Source organism: Grampus griseus (assembly GCF_964374135.1).
Source record: "Grampus griseus genome assembly, chromosome: 13".
Classification (NCBI taxonomy): Eukaryota; Metazoa; Chordata; class Mammalia; order Artiodactyla; family Delphinidae; genus Grampus; species Grampus griseus.
This window is the reverse complement of record NC_139007.1, coordinates 81218702-81235951: the sequence shown is the minus strand read 5'-3', so window position 1 is coordinate 81235951 and position 17250 is coordinate 81218702. Positions and strand designations below refer to the sequence as shown.

At 45.3% G+C, this 17250-nt stretch overlaps 1 protein-coding gene across 1 annotated transcript in view; it reads right to left on the bottom strand.

Moving 5' to 3' along the window:
* Nucleotides 1-8856, bottom strand: part of SLC22A3 (solute carrier family 22 member 3) — a gene marked incomplete at its 5' end in the record, with an annotated part of 87345 nt that extends 78489 nt beyond the window's left edge. The window contains one exon of the mRNA XM_082668813.1: nt 8422-8856. Coding sequence (XP_082524939.1) covers nt 8422-8856 — 435 coding nt within the window. The remainder of the gene's footprint in view (nt 1-8421) is intronic.
* Nucleotides 8857-17250: the final 8394 nt, after the last annotated feature.

The window sequence follows — 17250 nt, the reverse complement described above, 5'->3', positions numbered from 1 at the left end:
TATATATTTTGGAGATTAATCCTTTGTCTGTTGATTCGTTTGCAAATATTTTCTCCCATTCTGAGGGCTGTCTTTTCATCTTAAAGAAAAATGTGGGACTCCTGTCTTGGGTAAAGGGACGAGGCTTCCGTCCCAAGGTCTGCAGGGTGTGTTTGGGGGAGGTGGTACTTGCTTCACCCACACATGGGCTGTTCCACTTGAGATGATCTTGCCACACTCCTCAGGTGTAGTCTAGGGACCGCCTGCAGGGGCTTTACACGCTTGTGAACAACAAAGATTCCTGAACCTCACCCTGATCTTTTGATTCCATGTCTGTGTGGGTGGGTCAAAGGAATACACATCAACCACTGCTCCAGAGGGCAGTCGATAAATGGCTACGAATAAATGATGCTGAAGATGAGAGAATGTGGGAATAGAACATCCTTTTCCTCATATATTCCTCTTGGAATCCTCCTTCTCCTCTGGGGCTGAGGTCAAGGTCAGTGCACACTCTGCTTTGATTCACCCCCAGTCAATCATAAGAAGGCATCCCTTCACCACACCTGTTACCACTCTCAGTACATTACTGTCTCGGGGCAAGTCTCTCTGCCAGAACTCATCAGACAATTTTATCTACCTTTGTATTACCAGCCTAGCCCAGTGCCTAGCATATAACAAATGCTAAAGAAATTTTAATTGATCTGTAGCTGATAATCTAATAAATCAGTTGCCAGAAAGAAGCAGGGGATGCTTTTTCATAGTCTCTTCCTTTTGGCTCTGGGGTTCATACACACATCACTGCATGGATCTGCCTGGTCATCCTGCTGCCAACACCAAGTAGCAGACACCTAGTGGGGTGACTGCTCACTCATTAAGGTCTTGCTTTCACTCCATTAAAAAAAATCTGTTAAACTATTAATACACTTTTGTCATCAGCAGAAAGGACTAGTTATTTTAAGGGACTCTTGTTGAAAAAATGAGATTTAGCATAAAACATAATTTTTGTTGAATTGTTGGTGTTTCAGAAAGTAAGGGGAAATCATACACCTCTAATAAAAACAAACAACAATGACAGATTCAGCAGTTGTAGATGCACCAGGAAGTCTGGAAGGAAGAAAATGATTCCAGATCGTGGGTGTCCAAGCTCAGAGAGAAGCAAGTGCAAATCCTCTCTGCAGGCAGCCAGGTTTCCCACAGAGACACTCAACCAGCTGGGAACTCACAACCAACATGTAACAAACAAGTGCCAAACACATAACAAACAACAAATAAGAGATTCAAAACACCAAGGGCTTCAGGCAGTGTAATTACCAGATATAAAATATAGAGTAATCATACGTAAAACCCTTAAAGAAACTGAAAAATGGAAACACAAGAATGAGCAAAAAATAAGAGACTACCAATAAATGACCAGAGATATCTGAAAGATAACAAATATAACTTTGATAAATGAAAAAGATAATTGCTGAAATTAAAACTTCAATGAATGGATTAAACAGCAGACTTGATACTGCTGAATAGAAACATTGTGATCTGGAAGACAGGTCTGAGAAAATATCTTAACTATCATATAGATATTGAAATGAGAAATACGAGAGAGAGGTTAAGACTCATGAAGAACAGAAAAAGAAGGTCCAACTTATGTCCAAGTAGAATCTCAGAAGGAAAGAAGAGAGAGCAGAAAATGAAAAGATAATGGCTGAGAATTTTCCAGAACCTACCAAAGAACTAAAATTCACAGTGGAAAGGAAATGCAACTGGTTCATTCAACAGCTATTTATTGAGTGCCTACTATATGTCAGACACCCTTTAGAGGCAATGCAAACCAAGCTGGATAAATAAAAGAAATACCCACGAAAAAAAAAAAAAGAAGAAATACCCATCTAGACACAACCCAAGAGAAAAAGACAGTTAAACTGACAACAGATTTTTCAAAAGTAAAATGAGAGCTACAAGGCAGAACTAACATCTTCAAAGGGTTAAGGAAAAATAATTGGCAACATAGAACTATTTACCTAGCACAACTATCTTTCAAGAATAATAGCGGGGACTTCCCTGGCAGTCCAGTGGTTAAGACTTCACCTTCCAATGAAGGGGAGGCAGGTTCAATCCCTGGTCAGGGAGCTAGGATCCCACATGCCTCGCGGCCAAAAAACCAAAACATAGAACAGAAGCACTATTGTAACAAATTCAATAAAGACTTAAAAAATGGTCCACATCAAAAGAAAATCTTAAAGAATAATGGTGAAATAAAGGCATTCCCATATAAACAAAAACTGAGAACATTTACCACCTAGAGATACACACTAAAGAAAAAATGTTAAACATCTATATGAAAAGAAGGGGGGAAAAGAGAAAGGGTATGGAATAATGAGTAGATAAAGTGTAAGTATAAACCCAAGCATACACGATTTACACAAAACCCATAAATTAACAGTAAAGGAACAGACCTAGAATATTGGCTATTAATGCCTCTAATACAGGAGAAGTAACTGAATGAAAGTGTTTTAGATCTTAAATTGTTTAGGAGGAGGTTGGAGTATTAAATTTAGGTTTTTTTAAGTAAACTTAGCAAAATTTCAGGAGTAACCACTAAAAGAATTGAAATAAAGAATCTAAATTCCACAACAAGGACAGGGAACTATATTCAATGTCTTGTAATAATGTATAATGGAAAAGAATCTGAAAAAATATATATATAATGAATCACTTTGCTGTACCCCTGAAACTAGCACAACATTGTAAATCAACTATACTTCCAAAAAAAAAAGGTAGAAAAGCTGGGGAAAAAAATGTAAATTCCAAACAAATAAAGGAAGGAGTAAATAGAATAAGAGAAACAAATTTAAAATCATTTTTTAAAGGAAGGGAAAAAACATAAAAAGAGCAAGACAAAGAAAAAAATGGTATAATAAGCCCCAATATACCAATTACCACAAGAAATGGTGAATAGGCTAAGCATAGTAGTTAAATGCAAAATCAAGTTATATGCACTTTATAAGAAACCCATCTAAATTATTAGAACATAGGAAGTTTGAAAGTAAAGGATAACAAAAGGTATAGCAGGCAAATATTAACCAAAAGAAAGTTGGAGTAGCTAAATAATATTATACAAAGTAGACCTCGGGACAATATACATCATGGATTTTAGACAGAGTACCAAAACTATAATAAAAGGTTCAATTCACTATGTAGATTTTTAAAAATTCTAAATTTGTATGTACATGCATCCAATCTCATGTGTACAACTTTTAAAATCTGCTAGAAATATAGGGAGAAGATGACAAACCCCCCAACATAAGGGTAAATTTCAATACTCTCTATGCTTGCTAGACCAAGCAGATGGAAAGTTAATTAAAATATAGAATATTGTAACAACACAACTGACAAGCTTCAAATATTGGACATCTATCTATAAAACCCTACACCCAATAGCTAAAGACTGCACACTCTTCTCAAGCATGTACGGAATGTTTATAAAAACGGACCTCCTAGAAGGCCAAAAAGAAAGTTCCAATAAAATTCAAAGAATCAGTATCAGGGACTTCCCTGGTGGTACAGTGGATAAGAATCCACCTGCCAATGTAGGCGACACGTGTTCGATCCCTGGTCCGGGAAGATCCCACGTGCTGCAGATCAACTAAGCCTATGCACAACAACTATTGAGCCTGCGCTCTAGAGCCCGCGTGCCACAACTACTGAGCCCGTGTGCTGCAACTACTGAAGCCTGCACACCACAACTACTGAAGCCCGCGTACCTACAGTCTATGCTCCGCAACGAGAAGCCACTGCAATGAGAGGCCTGCACACCACAATGAAGAGTAGCCCCTGCTCTCCTCAACTAGAGAAAGCCTGCAAGCAGCAATGAAGACCCAAAGCAGCCAAAAATAAAATTAAAAAAAAGAGAGAGACTTAAAAAGTAAATGGTAAAAATAAAAAGGTCAATAGAATACTTAGAAAATAAAGACAAATAATTATTAAAAAAAAAAGAATCAGTATCATTCAGACCACATTCTCTTACCACTCCAAGGTTAAATTAGAAGTCAACAATTAAAAGGTAAAAAATCAATGTATGTTTAAAAATTTTAAACAAATATCTAAATAAATCACGGGTCAAAGAGGAAATAATGGAGATTAAAAATACTGAGAATGGGGCTTCCCTGGTGGCGCAGTGGTTGAGAGTCCGCCTGCCGATGCAGGGGACACGGGATCGTGCCCCGGTCCGGGAAGATCCCACATGCCGCGGAGCGGCTGGGCCCGTGAGCCATGGCCGCTGAGCCTGCGCGTCCAGAGCCTGTGCTCCGCAATGGCAGAGGCCACAACAGTGAGAAGCCTGCATACCGCAAAAAAAAAAAAAAAAATACCGAGAATGGAATAATAACTAAAACCTGCATTTCAAAACTTGCTGGGTGTAGTCAAAAAAAAAGTACACAGAAGGAAATCTATAGCTTTAAACATTTATACTACAAAAGAAGAAAGGCAGGAAAGAATTAGGCTAAGCAGCTAACTTAAATTGGAAAAAAAGCACACCCATAATAAATCAAAAAAAAACAGAACAAATAATAAACAGGAAGATAAACAACAAGGTCCTACTGTATAGCACAGGGAACTATATTCAATAACCTGTGATAAACCATAATGGAAAAGAATATGAAAAAGAATGTATATATGTATAACTGAATCACTTTGCTGTACAACAGAAATTAACACAACATTGTAAATCAACTATACTTCAATAAAATGAACTAATTTTTTTTGAGCTATACTTCAAAAAATTAATGCAAACTAAAAAAAAAAAGAGGACAAACTAATGAAATAGAAAATGAACAATACCATAGTTGGTCCTTTGAAGTAATAATAAAACAGATGTTCTCTTGGTGAGGTTGACTCAGCAAAAACCAGGGAAAGCACAAATAATATTAAAAATAAAAATAATATAAAAGTAAGATCTTTCTCAAGTGCTCAGAGCAAATCAGAGACTCAGCCCAGAACAAAACTTGGGCCTGGCTAAACTCCTTTCTCCAGTATTCATGGCAGTGTGTTTCCATGCTTAGCAAATAGTAGGGACCAGATGCTGATGACACTAATGTCTGGGGTTGGCCTCCTGTTGTGGGTTGGACATGCAGGAAGCAAAGCAGAGACATGAGAAGCAGTGGGACAGCCCCAGAGATCGAAGCAGCCTCCGCATTCTTCAATGGGTCAGCCACTTCCCTCAAATGGACTTTCATTTTTTGTGTGTGGGAGAAAAATTACCTAGAAAGGGCAATTCGGTCTATTTTTAATGGTGCTCTGAGGCCTGGTTCCTAGTGAGAGAGGAGCTTTTTTATCTCCCCATCCATGGTACACAAGCAAGTATTTCAAAGTCTTAACATTAATTTCAGAGTCTCACTCCCTGGGCAATGAATTGAAATATCTGGGTGGTAAGGGCTTGGACTTCTCTGCAGCACATCATGCTTTCTTCTGCCCAATGTCTGACAACCACATAGGGCTGAGATTCAGACGTTAGAAAAGTCTGTGCTGAGGTCATTAAATGTAGGTGAAAAATCCACGGCATCACCTTTAGCAGGAGAAACCAGAGGGGGAGCTGGACTGAAAGGGCCCTGACTTCGCATTGACTTCTGACTTAACTCCTTGGCGCTGTTTCTCTTTGTAAGACGAAAAAAGGGTGGATGAGGTTTAAGTGCCCATTCTGCAACACTCACACCAAGAGTACAGACTGCCTCTCATCTGCAGCGGATCGTGTTCCGGACCGTGAAATGAAATAAAATGACACGCTGGCCAGAGGACCAGGATAGTAACTAAGTAAACAGGAAGGTTCAGCTAGATTTCTTGCAGGTTCTAAAGTGTGAGTGATCTGGTATCATGCTGTGTGGACCTGTTTCAAGGACTTAGAGCACTGCCTGGAGGAAAGGAGACGGATTCACAAACAAGACCCCCGGATCTGAACCCACCTTGGCTACATAAAAGGTCTGGGGCGCTAGTGGGTCCCTTCGCATCTCCTGCCTCAGGTTCCTATTCTAAAAGCCGGGACAATGCTGTCTCCCCAGCAATGGCGCAAGGATTAAATATAACAGCCATATGTTGCCATTCTGGAATCTGGTCTCCCCTTCCGCGTTCTGAAGTCTCCCAAGTCACCCCCTTTCCGTGACTCATATGTTAGGTCTCAAGTCTCTGAAAACACACTGAGATGGGTCACGCTGACAGCATATGAAAGAACAAACACTAATTGGATCATATGCAAAACCAAAGACAGTAACATATTAGCTGTGCAGAACTCTGCGAGGGAAGGAGTTGTTCTAGATGCTGAGCTTCCTGAACAGATGGAGGGTTTCCTCTCAAGAATTAAAACATTAAAACAACAAACCAGAAGAAGCAAGCAATTTAGAACAACAACAAAAAAATCTCTCTCCAATATACTTCCAAAACTTGTCAGAGGCCTTAAGAGAGCATTCGGAACAGCATTTTACTTTTCCTTGAAGATTTTTATCATTGTTCTGAGCACACTGAGAACAGCCATCCAGTGATGACACTGATGGCATTGGTCGGACTGTAAAGGGTTTAATCCAAGCCCTGATACTACAGATGAGAAAGCTAAGCCCAGAAGGGTTAAGCTATCCACCCAAGCCACACAGCTGGATGGAGACCGTGCCAGGACCAGGTCTCCGGGACTCCCACCTTCCACAGTGCCTGTTAGACCTTCATAAGACCCACTGTCCCTCCTTTGAAATAACCCTGGAATGCTTGAAACAACCCTGGAACCCCAGAATGCTTTTAAAGTACCTGTCTGGACACTAACTTAGAGATTTTTATGTCTCCCTTCTCTGATGTCTATGGATCATGCTTGCTCATGGAAACCCCACTGGAGTGTGTGTTCATTGGATTCTTCATTTGAGATCTGTATGTCTTCAAAAATCAGGCGTCTACTCTCCGAGCAGCGTCTTCTGGTTTGCCTGGAAAGTAGCACTAAGCGGCCACCTAATGGATCCAACTCAAAGGAAGTACCAGTGATAACACCCTCTCCCACCCAAGCCCACACCTTATCCATTTCAAGAGTGACACCCCTAACAACAAGACCACCACAGTTTATAAAGCAGTCCCGATCATGACCCACAAATTAGGTAGAAGTTAAAGTACCCCAAACACACATACACATGGCCTTTCTGGGCTGCCATGGGGTTTGATCTCTAAAGCACTTAGCAGAGGACCACACCCAGTGTGCTAACACACAGAACATGCATAACCTCAAAGACCTACAATCCCAGCTTCAGAGAGACTAGGTCACCACCAGACCAAAGAACACCATCAACAGGCAGAAGAGGCACTGCGAACTCAGAAGCCAGTGTTTCCCCCATTATTCAAGTAGGTGCTTAAAAATTCTTTATGACAATAAATGAAAGACAAACATTTTTCTTTCCCAATTTGCCTGAGCACATTCAATCACTTGTTAGAAATTAAATTGATCCATGCTTGCAGCAAAGTTCAATAAAACTGCTCATCCCTTCCCTGCAAGCTCAGTGGAGGCAGTCCCTAAAGTCAGAACTCACCAAGATGAAGATGTAAACCGCCAGCCCAGCGCAGCGCAGAAACACTTCTGCCGCCAAAGGTGAGGGCACCTAACCCCCAAGGCACTGAGAGCTCAAACGTAGCCAAAAAACCGTAGGGACTGTCCCCACCCGACCCCTGCAGCTACCCCCCCCCAATAAGTGGAGTGTCCACTATGTATGCCTTACAGCCTCTTCTGCTGCGTTCCTGTCACTTATTAGCAGGAAAAAAAAAATTTTTTTTTTAATTCAAAACCTCATCTTTCCCAACTTCTCTCAAATGTTGCTCTTTGCCCCAAAGTAGTTTTGCCAAAATCATGCTCCCGGGAAAGCCTCGACCTTTGTACTTTTGCATTTCAGATAATCATTTGGGCAACTACAGACAGTTGGCGCTGCCTTCAAACGCTGGTTTCTCCTTTCCTTCGCCCCCTGGGGACCACGAGCTGGCGCGGACGTGCTCAGCGTCGCTCGCCCCAGACACTGAGGTTCTCTACCCGCGTCCATCCGTCATTTCCAACTATTGCGCACACACATCTCACAGTCAACGAGCATCGTACAGGATGCTTCGATCCCTGAGGAGATGTGTGCGAAGCATCTTAGCACTTGGCTTCCAGGGCGGTTTTCGTTCACACCTAAACCGAAGCACCACTCCGTTGCCTCACTAGCAGAGGGAGATAAAGCAAAAGCACTGCCAGGGCAGTTACGACGCAGCACCACGCTTCCAAGCGCGGGATGAAGCCGGTCGGTCCCCCGAGGTAACCGACAGCTCCCTGCCTCCGCGGACCTTCCCGGCGGCCGGCTTCACCGACTCCCGGCGTCCGCGGGGGCTCCGCGCGCCGTCCGCTCCCGGCCGGCTTTCGCCGGCGGGGCGGGAGCGCCCGGCGCGGACCCGGGCCCTTACCTCGCTGACGATGGTCGAGTGGGCCTGGGCGTACCGCCAGCCTCCCCGGCACGGCACGAGCGGCGCCGAGCGGTTGGGGAAGGCGGCGAGCGGGTCGGCGCAGCTGAGCGCGCCCGGGGCGGCGGCGCTGGCGTTGGCCGCCTCCAGGAGGTAGCGCTGGCAGCGGCCGTCGCCGCGGCGCTCGGAGGGCGCGGGGCCGAGGTGGGGGGGCGCCGTGCGGTTCCACTCCTCCTCGGGGCTCCAGCCGCAGCGCTCGGCCAGCGCGGCGGCGCTCGGCCCGCGGCACCAGTAGTGGTCGGGCCGGCTGCCCAGGAAGACCACGCCGACGAAGAGGAAGGCGAAGGTGACGCCCGTCAGGCACAGCAGCAGGAACACGCGCCGCTGGAAGCGCCCGAACTCGCCGGCCCGCTGCAGCGCCTCGTCGAAAGAGGGCATGGTGCGCGCCGCCCGCCCGCCCGACTCCCCGAGCGCGTCCTGTCGCCCGCCGCCCGGGCCTCCGAGTGACCCGCGGGCCTGCCGGCCGCCTCCTCCGCCCCGCCGCCTCCCCCGTGCACCCGCCTCACGCCCCTGGGCGCCGCGCCAGCGGCCGCCGCTCCTCCGGCCCCGGGGCCCCCGCCCGCCGCACCCGCTTCCGGTCCGGGGGCGCCCGCGGAAGCCCGGGCCGCGCTCCCCCGGGGCGCCGCCGCGGGGTCGGGGTGGGCGCGCGGCGGGGCGCGGGCGGCGCGGCCTGGCGGAGCGCCACCGCGCGCCGCGGACCCGGCCCGGGACTGCGAGTGACGCGCATAGCCTCCGGCCTGGCGCGGAGCTCCATTTGGTCCTTGCCAGCAGCCTGTTCTGCGGGCGGTCCCGGATCGGGCTCCAGAGAAGAAAGTTCCAGGGCCACCCAGCGACTCCCAGGCTCCTGGGACTCGGTCTCTAGGTGGTCCGGGGTGCCGCCTAGGGGACCGACGACGCGCGCGCCCCGGGTCCCGCGCCCGTGCCGGGGGAGCCCCCTTCCCCCCACACCCCGCCAGTTATCGTCCCTTGGGTGAGCAGAGCCGCCCGGCGCACCCCTGGGGCCGGGCAGCCGGATCCCAGAGCAGTGGACCGACTGCAGAGCTAGGACCACGCGGGATTAGATTTTGGCGACATCTCAGAGAGCGTCCAACTTTTTCAAAAGAGCAGCTGGGCAACCCACAGGGGTGTGAGGCGTCTTGTTCAGAGTCCTGGAGTTCTGAGTGAGAACGGACCTCAGCCCCTTACAGGTTTCTTTAGCCAAGGCTTTCGCTCTTGGCCCTGAAATCGCCCAGAAAGGATGTTTGTTGGTTGGTTTCAATCGTTGTTTTTAGCTCCCTTATTCGCTCCCAGAGATCCGCAGAGCTGTGTGCGATCTGGCGTCCTGGCCTCTGCTCCGCGTCCAGGCTGCTGTGTCCATGTCCACACTCGGATGCCCTCCCCGGGCCGGGTTAAAAGCCCCTTCGCGGCTGCAGCCTTCAGCTATGCTGTTCACCCTGCACTCCTAACAGCGCCCTCCCTGCCCTGGCCCAGCCTCCCCCCTCAAGACGTATCTTCTGAGAATTTCTCCAGCTCTTCTGCCCAGAACCCCACCCCAGCCGTCTGAAAAGCGTTCTACCCTCAGCTCACTTTTCTCAGAGAGTAGAGAGGCCCGTAGAGCGCAGGCTGACTTTTCCTCCTTCCAGAGCAAGGACCGGAGCCAGGCTGCCTCCGTTCACCAGCTGTGACCTTGGGTACCTTACCGGGCCAGCCCAGTCTTCTCATCTGTCAAATGAGACTGATACCTTCCTGGGGTCGCTGTGAGGATTGAATGAATTATTACACATAAAGTGCCTGCCGACGCACAGTCTGCCCTTTCACATGTTAGCTCTTATTACTGTCGTTCTTATTTGCTGCTGAGTTAATACTGCCTTCCGTGCAGGGATGTCGTAAGGATCCTGGGTACTAGGAAGGATAAAACACCTGGTGGCAGGTGGGCACACATGAGGGGCTCACTGAATGAGAGTTCTCACTGTTCTATCGTCCTTGTCCCCAGCTACTGAAGCTCATCTGTCACCTGGTTAGCAGCGACTTCTGTGTGTACAGAAGCTCCAGGGTGTAGTCCATATTATTGACTGCCCCCTGGGACCCCAGACTCAATCTGTCCTCCTCCCACCCAGCTCCTCCTCTGCCCTCTCTTTTGGGGTAACCATGGTCCCACCCCAAGACTCAGATTCTCAATATCATCTCAACACCCAGCACTCCTCAGGCCTTTACTCAAAGGTGCCCTCAGCTCACCCCTCCTGGCCATCTCCCCACCACCCCTGCCCCAGTACACACCTACACACACACAGGCAAGCCCCCAGCTCCCTTCCCTGTTTTATCTGTCTGCAAAGTGCTTATCGCCCTCTAACATATGCGTATTTTTATCCCTTTGTTTACTAAATTTACTTATTTTTCTTACTTTTGCCCCCGCCTCCACTAAGAAGGCAGGTTTCACGAGGACAGAAAGTTTTGTTCTGTTCATTTCTATATTGCCACCACCTAGTACGTGCTCCATAAATATTGGTGGGACAACTGGATGCTTCCTGACACCTCCCCCCTCCCCTGCCCCCCACAGGCACGGCCTCCTCTCCTCGTCCACCAACTTTGTTAACCAACTTTGTTCGCAGTGACCCTAGGGGCTCCTCACCTGCGGCCACTGTCCTTGCAGCCAGGCTGCACTGTTGTCTTCCCACGGAGCAGCTCGGAGGTGCTGCCTTCAAGGGCTTGCCTTGGTTTCCAAATAAAATACTCATTTCTCACGCTCCCTTTCAAGATCCCAACCTATGTCCCTCACCAAGTTGTCCCCCCATGTGACAGCCAAACACCACGACTTGCTAATTCTCAAATCCTTCTTTAACTTTCCTAAATCTGTGCCTGTCCACACAAAGAAGTTTCCTCTTCCTGGCATTTCACTCTCCTGCCCTCGCAGCCACTGCCCAGCAAGGCCTGGGCCGAAAGTCCGCATCCCCTCCGCCGAGCCCTCCCCGACCGCCGAAACGGCCTTCTTCCCCAAGTCATGTCTGCCGTCCTTGTCTGTGCTCCTAACACATTTAAGAACCTTCTTAAGGAATTTTACTACATTTTTCTTTGTATTGCAGTTGTCAGGCTATTTTAACTTTAATTCCTTTTTTTTTTTTTTTTAAATGAAGTAATCTGAGCATTTGGACAAGTAGACCTAGAGCAGTTGCTAAGATCATGGAATTTGGAGCCAGACCTGCTATGTTCAAATCCCCTTCTACTCTTTATGGTGAGTGACTTGGGCAAGTTATTTAGCCTTTTCTGTAAAACTGAGTAGCAATGACACCTTTTCATTTTTTATGCAAATCGCTTAAAACAGTACTTGAAACATGATAAGTGCTATATGTAAGTTGACTATTAATAAAGAGAGTTGTACAAAAATACCACCCTTCCCCAGAATTAGCAAGTGTCATTTATCGTGCTTTAGGTACATTGTTATAAAGAACTAACACTCCTAGACACAGCTGAAGTCTCCTTCGTATGCCTTCAGGTCCTGTCCCCTGTCCCCTCCCTTCCTCCCAGGGCAGCTACCAGACCCTTTCTTCAGGAGGTGGGCCTGGGGAAAAGGCCACACAGGCTCAGGAAGAGGGCTCAGGACCATTGAGCAGGGAAACCTGGGATCTCAGATCCCAGCGTGTTGGTGTGAGACAGGAGGATGGGAAGGGGGATGGGCTTCAGGTGGGTACAAGCCCTTGGCTCTAGGGGAGAGGAAGGCGAAAGTGTGGCCCCCTCTGATGAAGATTCAGGCCGTCTCTTGCCCAGGTATAGTTATCATGAAGCCGTTATTCATCTCCTCCATGTTTTAATCCTTTTTATACCTAGGTACTACACACAAACACTAGACAAGTGTCCCTTGCTCTTCAAAAGTTTGCCTTATGGGCTTCTCTGGTGGCGCAGTGGTTGAGAGTCCGCCTGCCGATGCGGGGGACACGGGTTCGTGCCCCGGTCCGGGAAGATCCCACATGCCGCGGAGCGGCTGGGCCCGTGAGCCGTGGTCACTGAGCCTGCGCATCCGGAGCCTGTGCTCCGTAATGGGAAAGGCCACAGCAGTGAGAGGCCCGCGTACACCAAAAAAACAAAAACAAAACAAACAAACAAAAAACAAAAGTTTGCCTTATGCCGCTTTACTTTTATGAAAGACCTACATTAGCACCTGTTTTTCCTAACCGTAAGAAATCAAAGAGGATTTTCACTTTTATGATAAAAGATGAAAATCGAAAACAGCGTTCACCTCTTGTTTTGCGGCAAGTCCTTATAGAAGCAGTGCTCGCCCCTGCCAAGCTCCTTCCCCAGAAACTATATGCAGCACCTCAGCTTCAAGCCGGCATAGCTTTGAACTATCTCTGAGCATCTGTGCTTCATTGCAATTTATTTTTCTGCATCTGTTAGCAAGGTGTGTCCTAAGGTAACTGCTTCTTCGCTCTTTGCCATTTTGGCTTAGGAAAGTTTTCGTAAGAAAAGCTCTACTTTCAGACAGCGAGGGAAACCTCTGCAGTACTTGGGGTGCTTTGAAGTTTGCACAAGTGGTACGATACTCTATTTTTCTGTCACTTTTCTTTTTTACTCCACATTTTATATATATATATATTTTTTTTAATGAATTTATTTATTTTTGGCTACGTTGGGTCTTCGTTGCAGTGCGTGGGCTTCTCATTGCGGTGGCTTCTCTTGTTGCAGAGCACGGGCTCTAGGCACGCGGGCTTCAGTAGCTGTAGCATGTGGGCTCAGTAGTTGTGGCTCGCAGGCTCTAGAGCGTGGGCTCAGTAGTTGTGGCTCACAGGCTTAGTTGCTCTGCAACATGTGGAATCTTCCCAGACCAGGGCTCAAACCCATGTCCCCTGCATTGGCAGTTGGATTCTTAACCACTGCGCCACCAGGGAAGTCCCCACATTATATTTTTGAGACCTATTAGCCTTGATAAATATGGATCTAGCTCATTTCCTGTAACCGAGCACATTTGACATGTATTCATCTTTCAGATTCATCTCTTGCGAATCACCCTCTCATATCCTCTGCCTGTGTTCTCTTTGTTACTTGTTTTTTCTTACTGAAGTTTTGGGAAGTTATTTGTATATGTGTTTATTCTGTCCTTTGTCAGCTGTGTATGTTCTATCTCCTTAGTCTGTGGCTTGTCTTTTAACTGTATTTATGTTGTCTTGGTGACTACAAGAAGTTTGAATTCTGATAGTAAAATGTATCATTTTTCTTTATAGTTTCTGCTTTCTGCATCTTGCCAAAAAAGAAAAAAAAAATCCTGCACAAACAGGCTTCTGGGCTGTTCTACTGCTGTTCATTTGTCTCTCTCTGTGACAATACTTTACCATTAATCATGATAGTTCTATGATGATTCTTAGTATCTGGTAGGACAAGTCTCACCTCTTCTCTCCCCTCACCCTCCTCCTGTTCAGAGTTACCCTGGCAATTTGGGGACTTTTTTCTTCCATATAACTTTTATCTTATTATTAAGTTCCATGTAAATTTGATCCGGATTTTTATGTAAAATTATGTATGCATTTTATTTTTCCCGTTACTCTGTAGATTTTGGGGAGAAAAGCCAAATCATGCTCATCTTTCTATCTTAAAACATTGACATCCATTCTATATCTGCACTATCCAGTAAGGTACCATTAGCCACATGTGGCTATTTAAACTTAACTTAATTAACATTAAGTGAAATGAAAGATTGTGTTTCTCCTGAGCCACGTTTCAAGTGCTCAATAACCACATGTGGCTGGTGGCTACCATATTGGACTATGTCCATTCAGAACATTTCCGTCACCACAGGAATTTCTGTTGGACAGAGCTGGTCCAGACATAGTGACCAATAAATGATTGTTGAATAAGAACAATAAAAGTCTACTGGCCCACAACGTTTAGCTTTTGTAAAGCATGCTGACTTTAACTCTTTTTGAAAAGGTAATTGCTTGGGTTTATTCATCTAAAATTTTATAGTTGGTATTTTTTTTCTCGCATTTAGGAACGGATATACCAGGTATCAGGGTTTATTCACCACACACTGAGTTACCAAAATACGTCATAATGACATTTGTGCTGTTTGTAAAGCACAAAAAAAGATTAGTTCCCTTGGGAATACTGTAATGCGTCTAGAGATAAAGCTTTTGAAAACAATCCACTGAGAAAATTTGGCAAGTGAATCGTGGCCTGTGCTCAGGTCTAAGGGGAAAAACTAGGAATCTTATTTTCTTTTTTGTTTTTTAACAAATGGGTAAGAGTATTTGAAACGCTCTCATTCTTACCTTATTAGGCACGGAGTAGCTATTTTTTACCTTAGTATGTGAACGTAGTAAAAAAAACCACAGAGCACTTCCATTATTATATGGCAGAACGCTGGACCCTAACATTGATTTAGACGGACCAATGTTCGTTTGTTTCTCTGATCCATTCTCTCGTTACTTGATTACAATTTGGACTTCCTTAGAGGAAAGTGTCTGGTTTGGGGGACAAATATTACAGATACTATTATCCTTTGGAAATAGATGCTCCCTATACTTGAAGCGTGTAGGATCTGAGACTTAAAGACATCTTTGGAGAAGATGGTAGCCATGAAGGAAGATGCTAAACAGCACTAAAATATTCCAGAGTTGAATTCTGACAAAGTAGAAAAAACCTAGTCAAGCCTAAGAGGTTTGAGAGTTTGTATTCTACTCTGTGAACGTATACAACAGCAAGTCCTTTGCCACTTTCCTTTCAATGCTTGTGCCATTACAACAAGTGCAAGGGGAAGCACATTACCTCCCTGGAAAACCTTTTCATCACAAATGGTTTAGGGCAGGAATGGTAAATGGGTTTCTTCTTACGTCCCACTCCTGTCACCTGTCAGGAGCCATCTAGAGCATGTTGAGGGTAACTCTGAGGTGGAGTGGAAATTAGGCCACGGCTGATTAGGAATGTCAGGTAGAGGAAAGGGGACAGGAGTATGAGGGCAAAACAGTGGTCATCCTGCTACTGTCAGTGTAGCCTGGGAAGTCCCAAATAGACACAGTATTCCCCGTGGGTCTCCAAAACTCTTAAAACATCTATTACTTTGGGGATTTGTGAAAGTCTCGGTGAAGAGGCCACTAGGCTATTAATTGCTAAAATATTGCCCAGAAGTTTCTGGGGCTGGACCTCGTTCTGGATGACACTGTCTTTTAGTGAGGTACCTTCTGTAGTGTGATAGTGGTCCCCCTGGGCAAAGCATTCTAGAGCGATCCACTGTTTCTGACTCTTAGTACCATTGTACATATATCATAGTAATGCCATCTTCAAATGGGAAAAGGCAGACTTAGGAGATTTGCAGGCACCGATGAAAACTTGAGTGACCTCTCAATGAATCCAACTTAAACACTGAAGGATAACACATTCACTAAAAATAAGGTTTATGGACATAGTTACTGAAATGAGTGATACAACATGTGTAAAAGAAACAGGTTTCGAACACTATGTGTGATATCAATGCCTCTCAACCCATTAGTGGTAAAGGAGGCATGTTTCTTTGTCTGTTTTGATCTATTGCAGATCAATATAGGGTCTTACTGGGCACGAATAGACTGCAGCTCACGACACGTACAACCCCAAGGTGAATTCAGCAGCATCGGAACTGGCCTCCATCCTATTCAGGGAGACCTGTACACCAGTCACACGCTTGGATGTCTTGGCGATGCCAGATCGGTATAAAAGTTTCTAAGTGCTTACTGCCAATTTCTGCACTTATCTAATTGCAGACGGGGGACAAGGATTCACAGACCAGCTCTAATAGTGCATTCTGTGCAATCCTGTTTTTTGTAAAACAACGTATGTCTCCGTAAGAATTCTTTATTGTACCCCAGGCACAAACAGATGCTGTGACACTGTAGGCAATGAATGATTTCCAGAGTCTGTCTATGCATGAAACGTGGTCTGGAGAGATGAGCCCCGGGTTAGCAGGGTAACACCAAGGGGCTTTGAGTCCTTAGCTGATTTCATGGCTTCAAGGCGTTCTGCTTGTAGATTACTTTCCTTTCGGAATTAATTTTTGTTTGTAGTTTTCAAATTACAAATGTCTACTTTCCCAGTCTATACTGGAGTCAAAGAGTAGTTTCTAGTTCTGGTTGAGCCGATAATTTCTAAAAGTACAATGAAATTAAGATAATTTAGACCATTTCCTGGCTGTAAAATGCAATGAGTTCAAGCTCTCTTTTCCTTTAAATACAAAAATAAAAGGTATAAATTACAGTAATCCGGGTCAGTTTTCGTGCAGTTTGTATATATATGTATATATTAACACTGGTTTTCTAATGCAGGTTGTAGAATGCTGACAGACAGAATATTCGACGTTGTAAGATTTTAAAGCTATGTCTTAAACATGAAAAGGTGAAAGCTCTTTGAAAAACTCAAAATGAAAACTTTAAAAAATATGGCCCAAAGAAATAGTATAAGGAGAACAAGAATACCCACTAGGAAATTTTGATGTACATAGCAGTGTTAAATGGCTGCTGGACAGGAGTCCATACAAATATTTCTGTCTTTTTATTGAATGAATTAATTTTTTTCTATCTTTTTATTGAATTGATTGTGGTCTAGATGATTTTCCCATTTATCTTGAGTATCGCAGTTAGAAGGCTATGTTTGAGACATGGCTATAAGTAGGAGAAAAGGCCAGGCGGAAGAGAAGGCATTTGTAGATAAGAAACTAGTATGAGTAGCAAGATGGGGAGAGAATAATACATCTTTCTTTCATTTTCATAGTAAGATGTCTTAGACTGAAATCCAGAGTCTAAATTCTAATCCCAAATTTACAGTGAGATAAAAAGT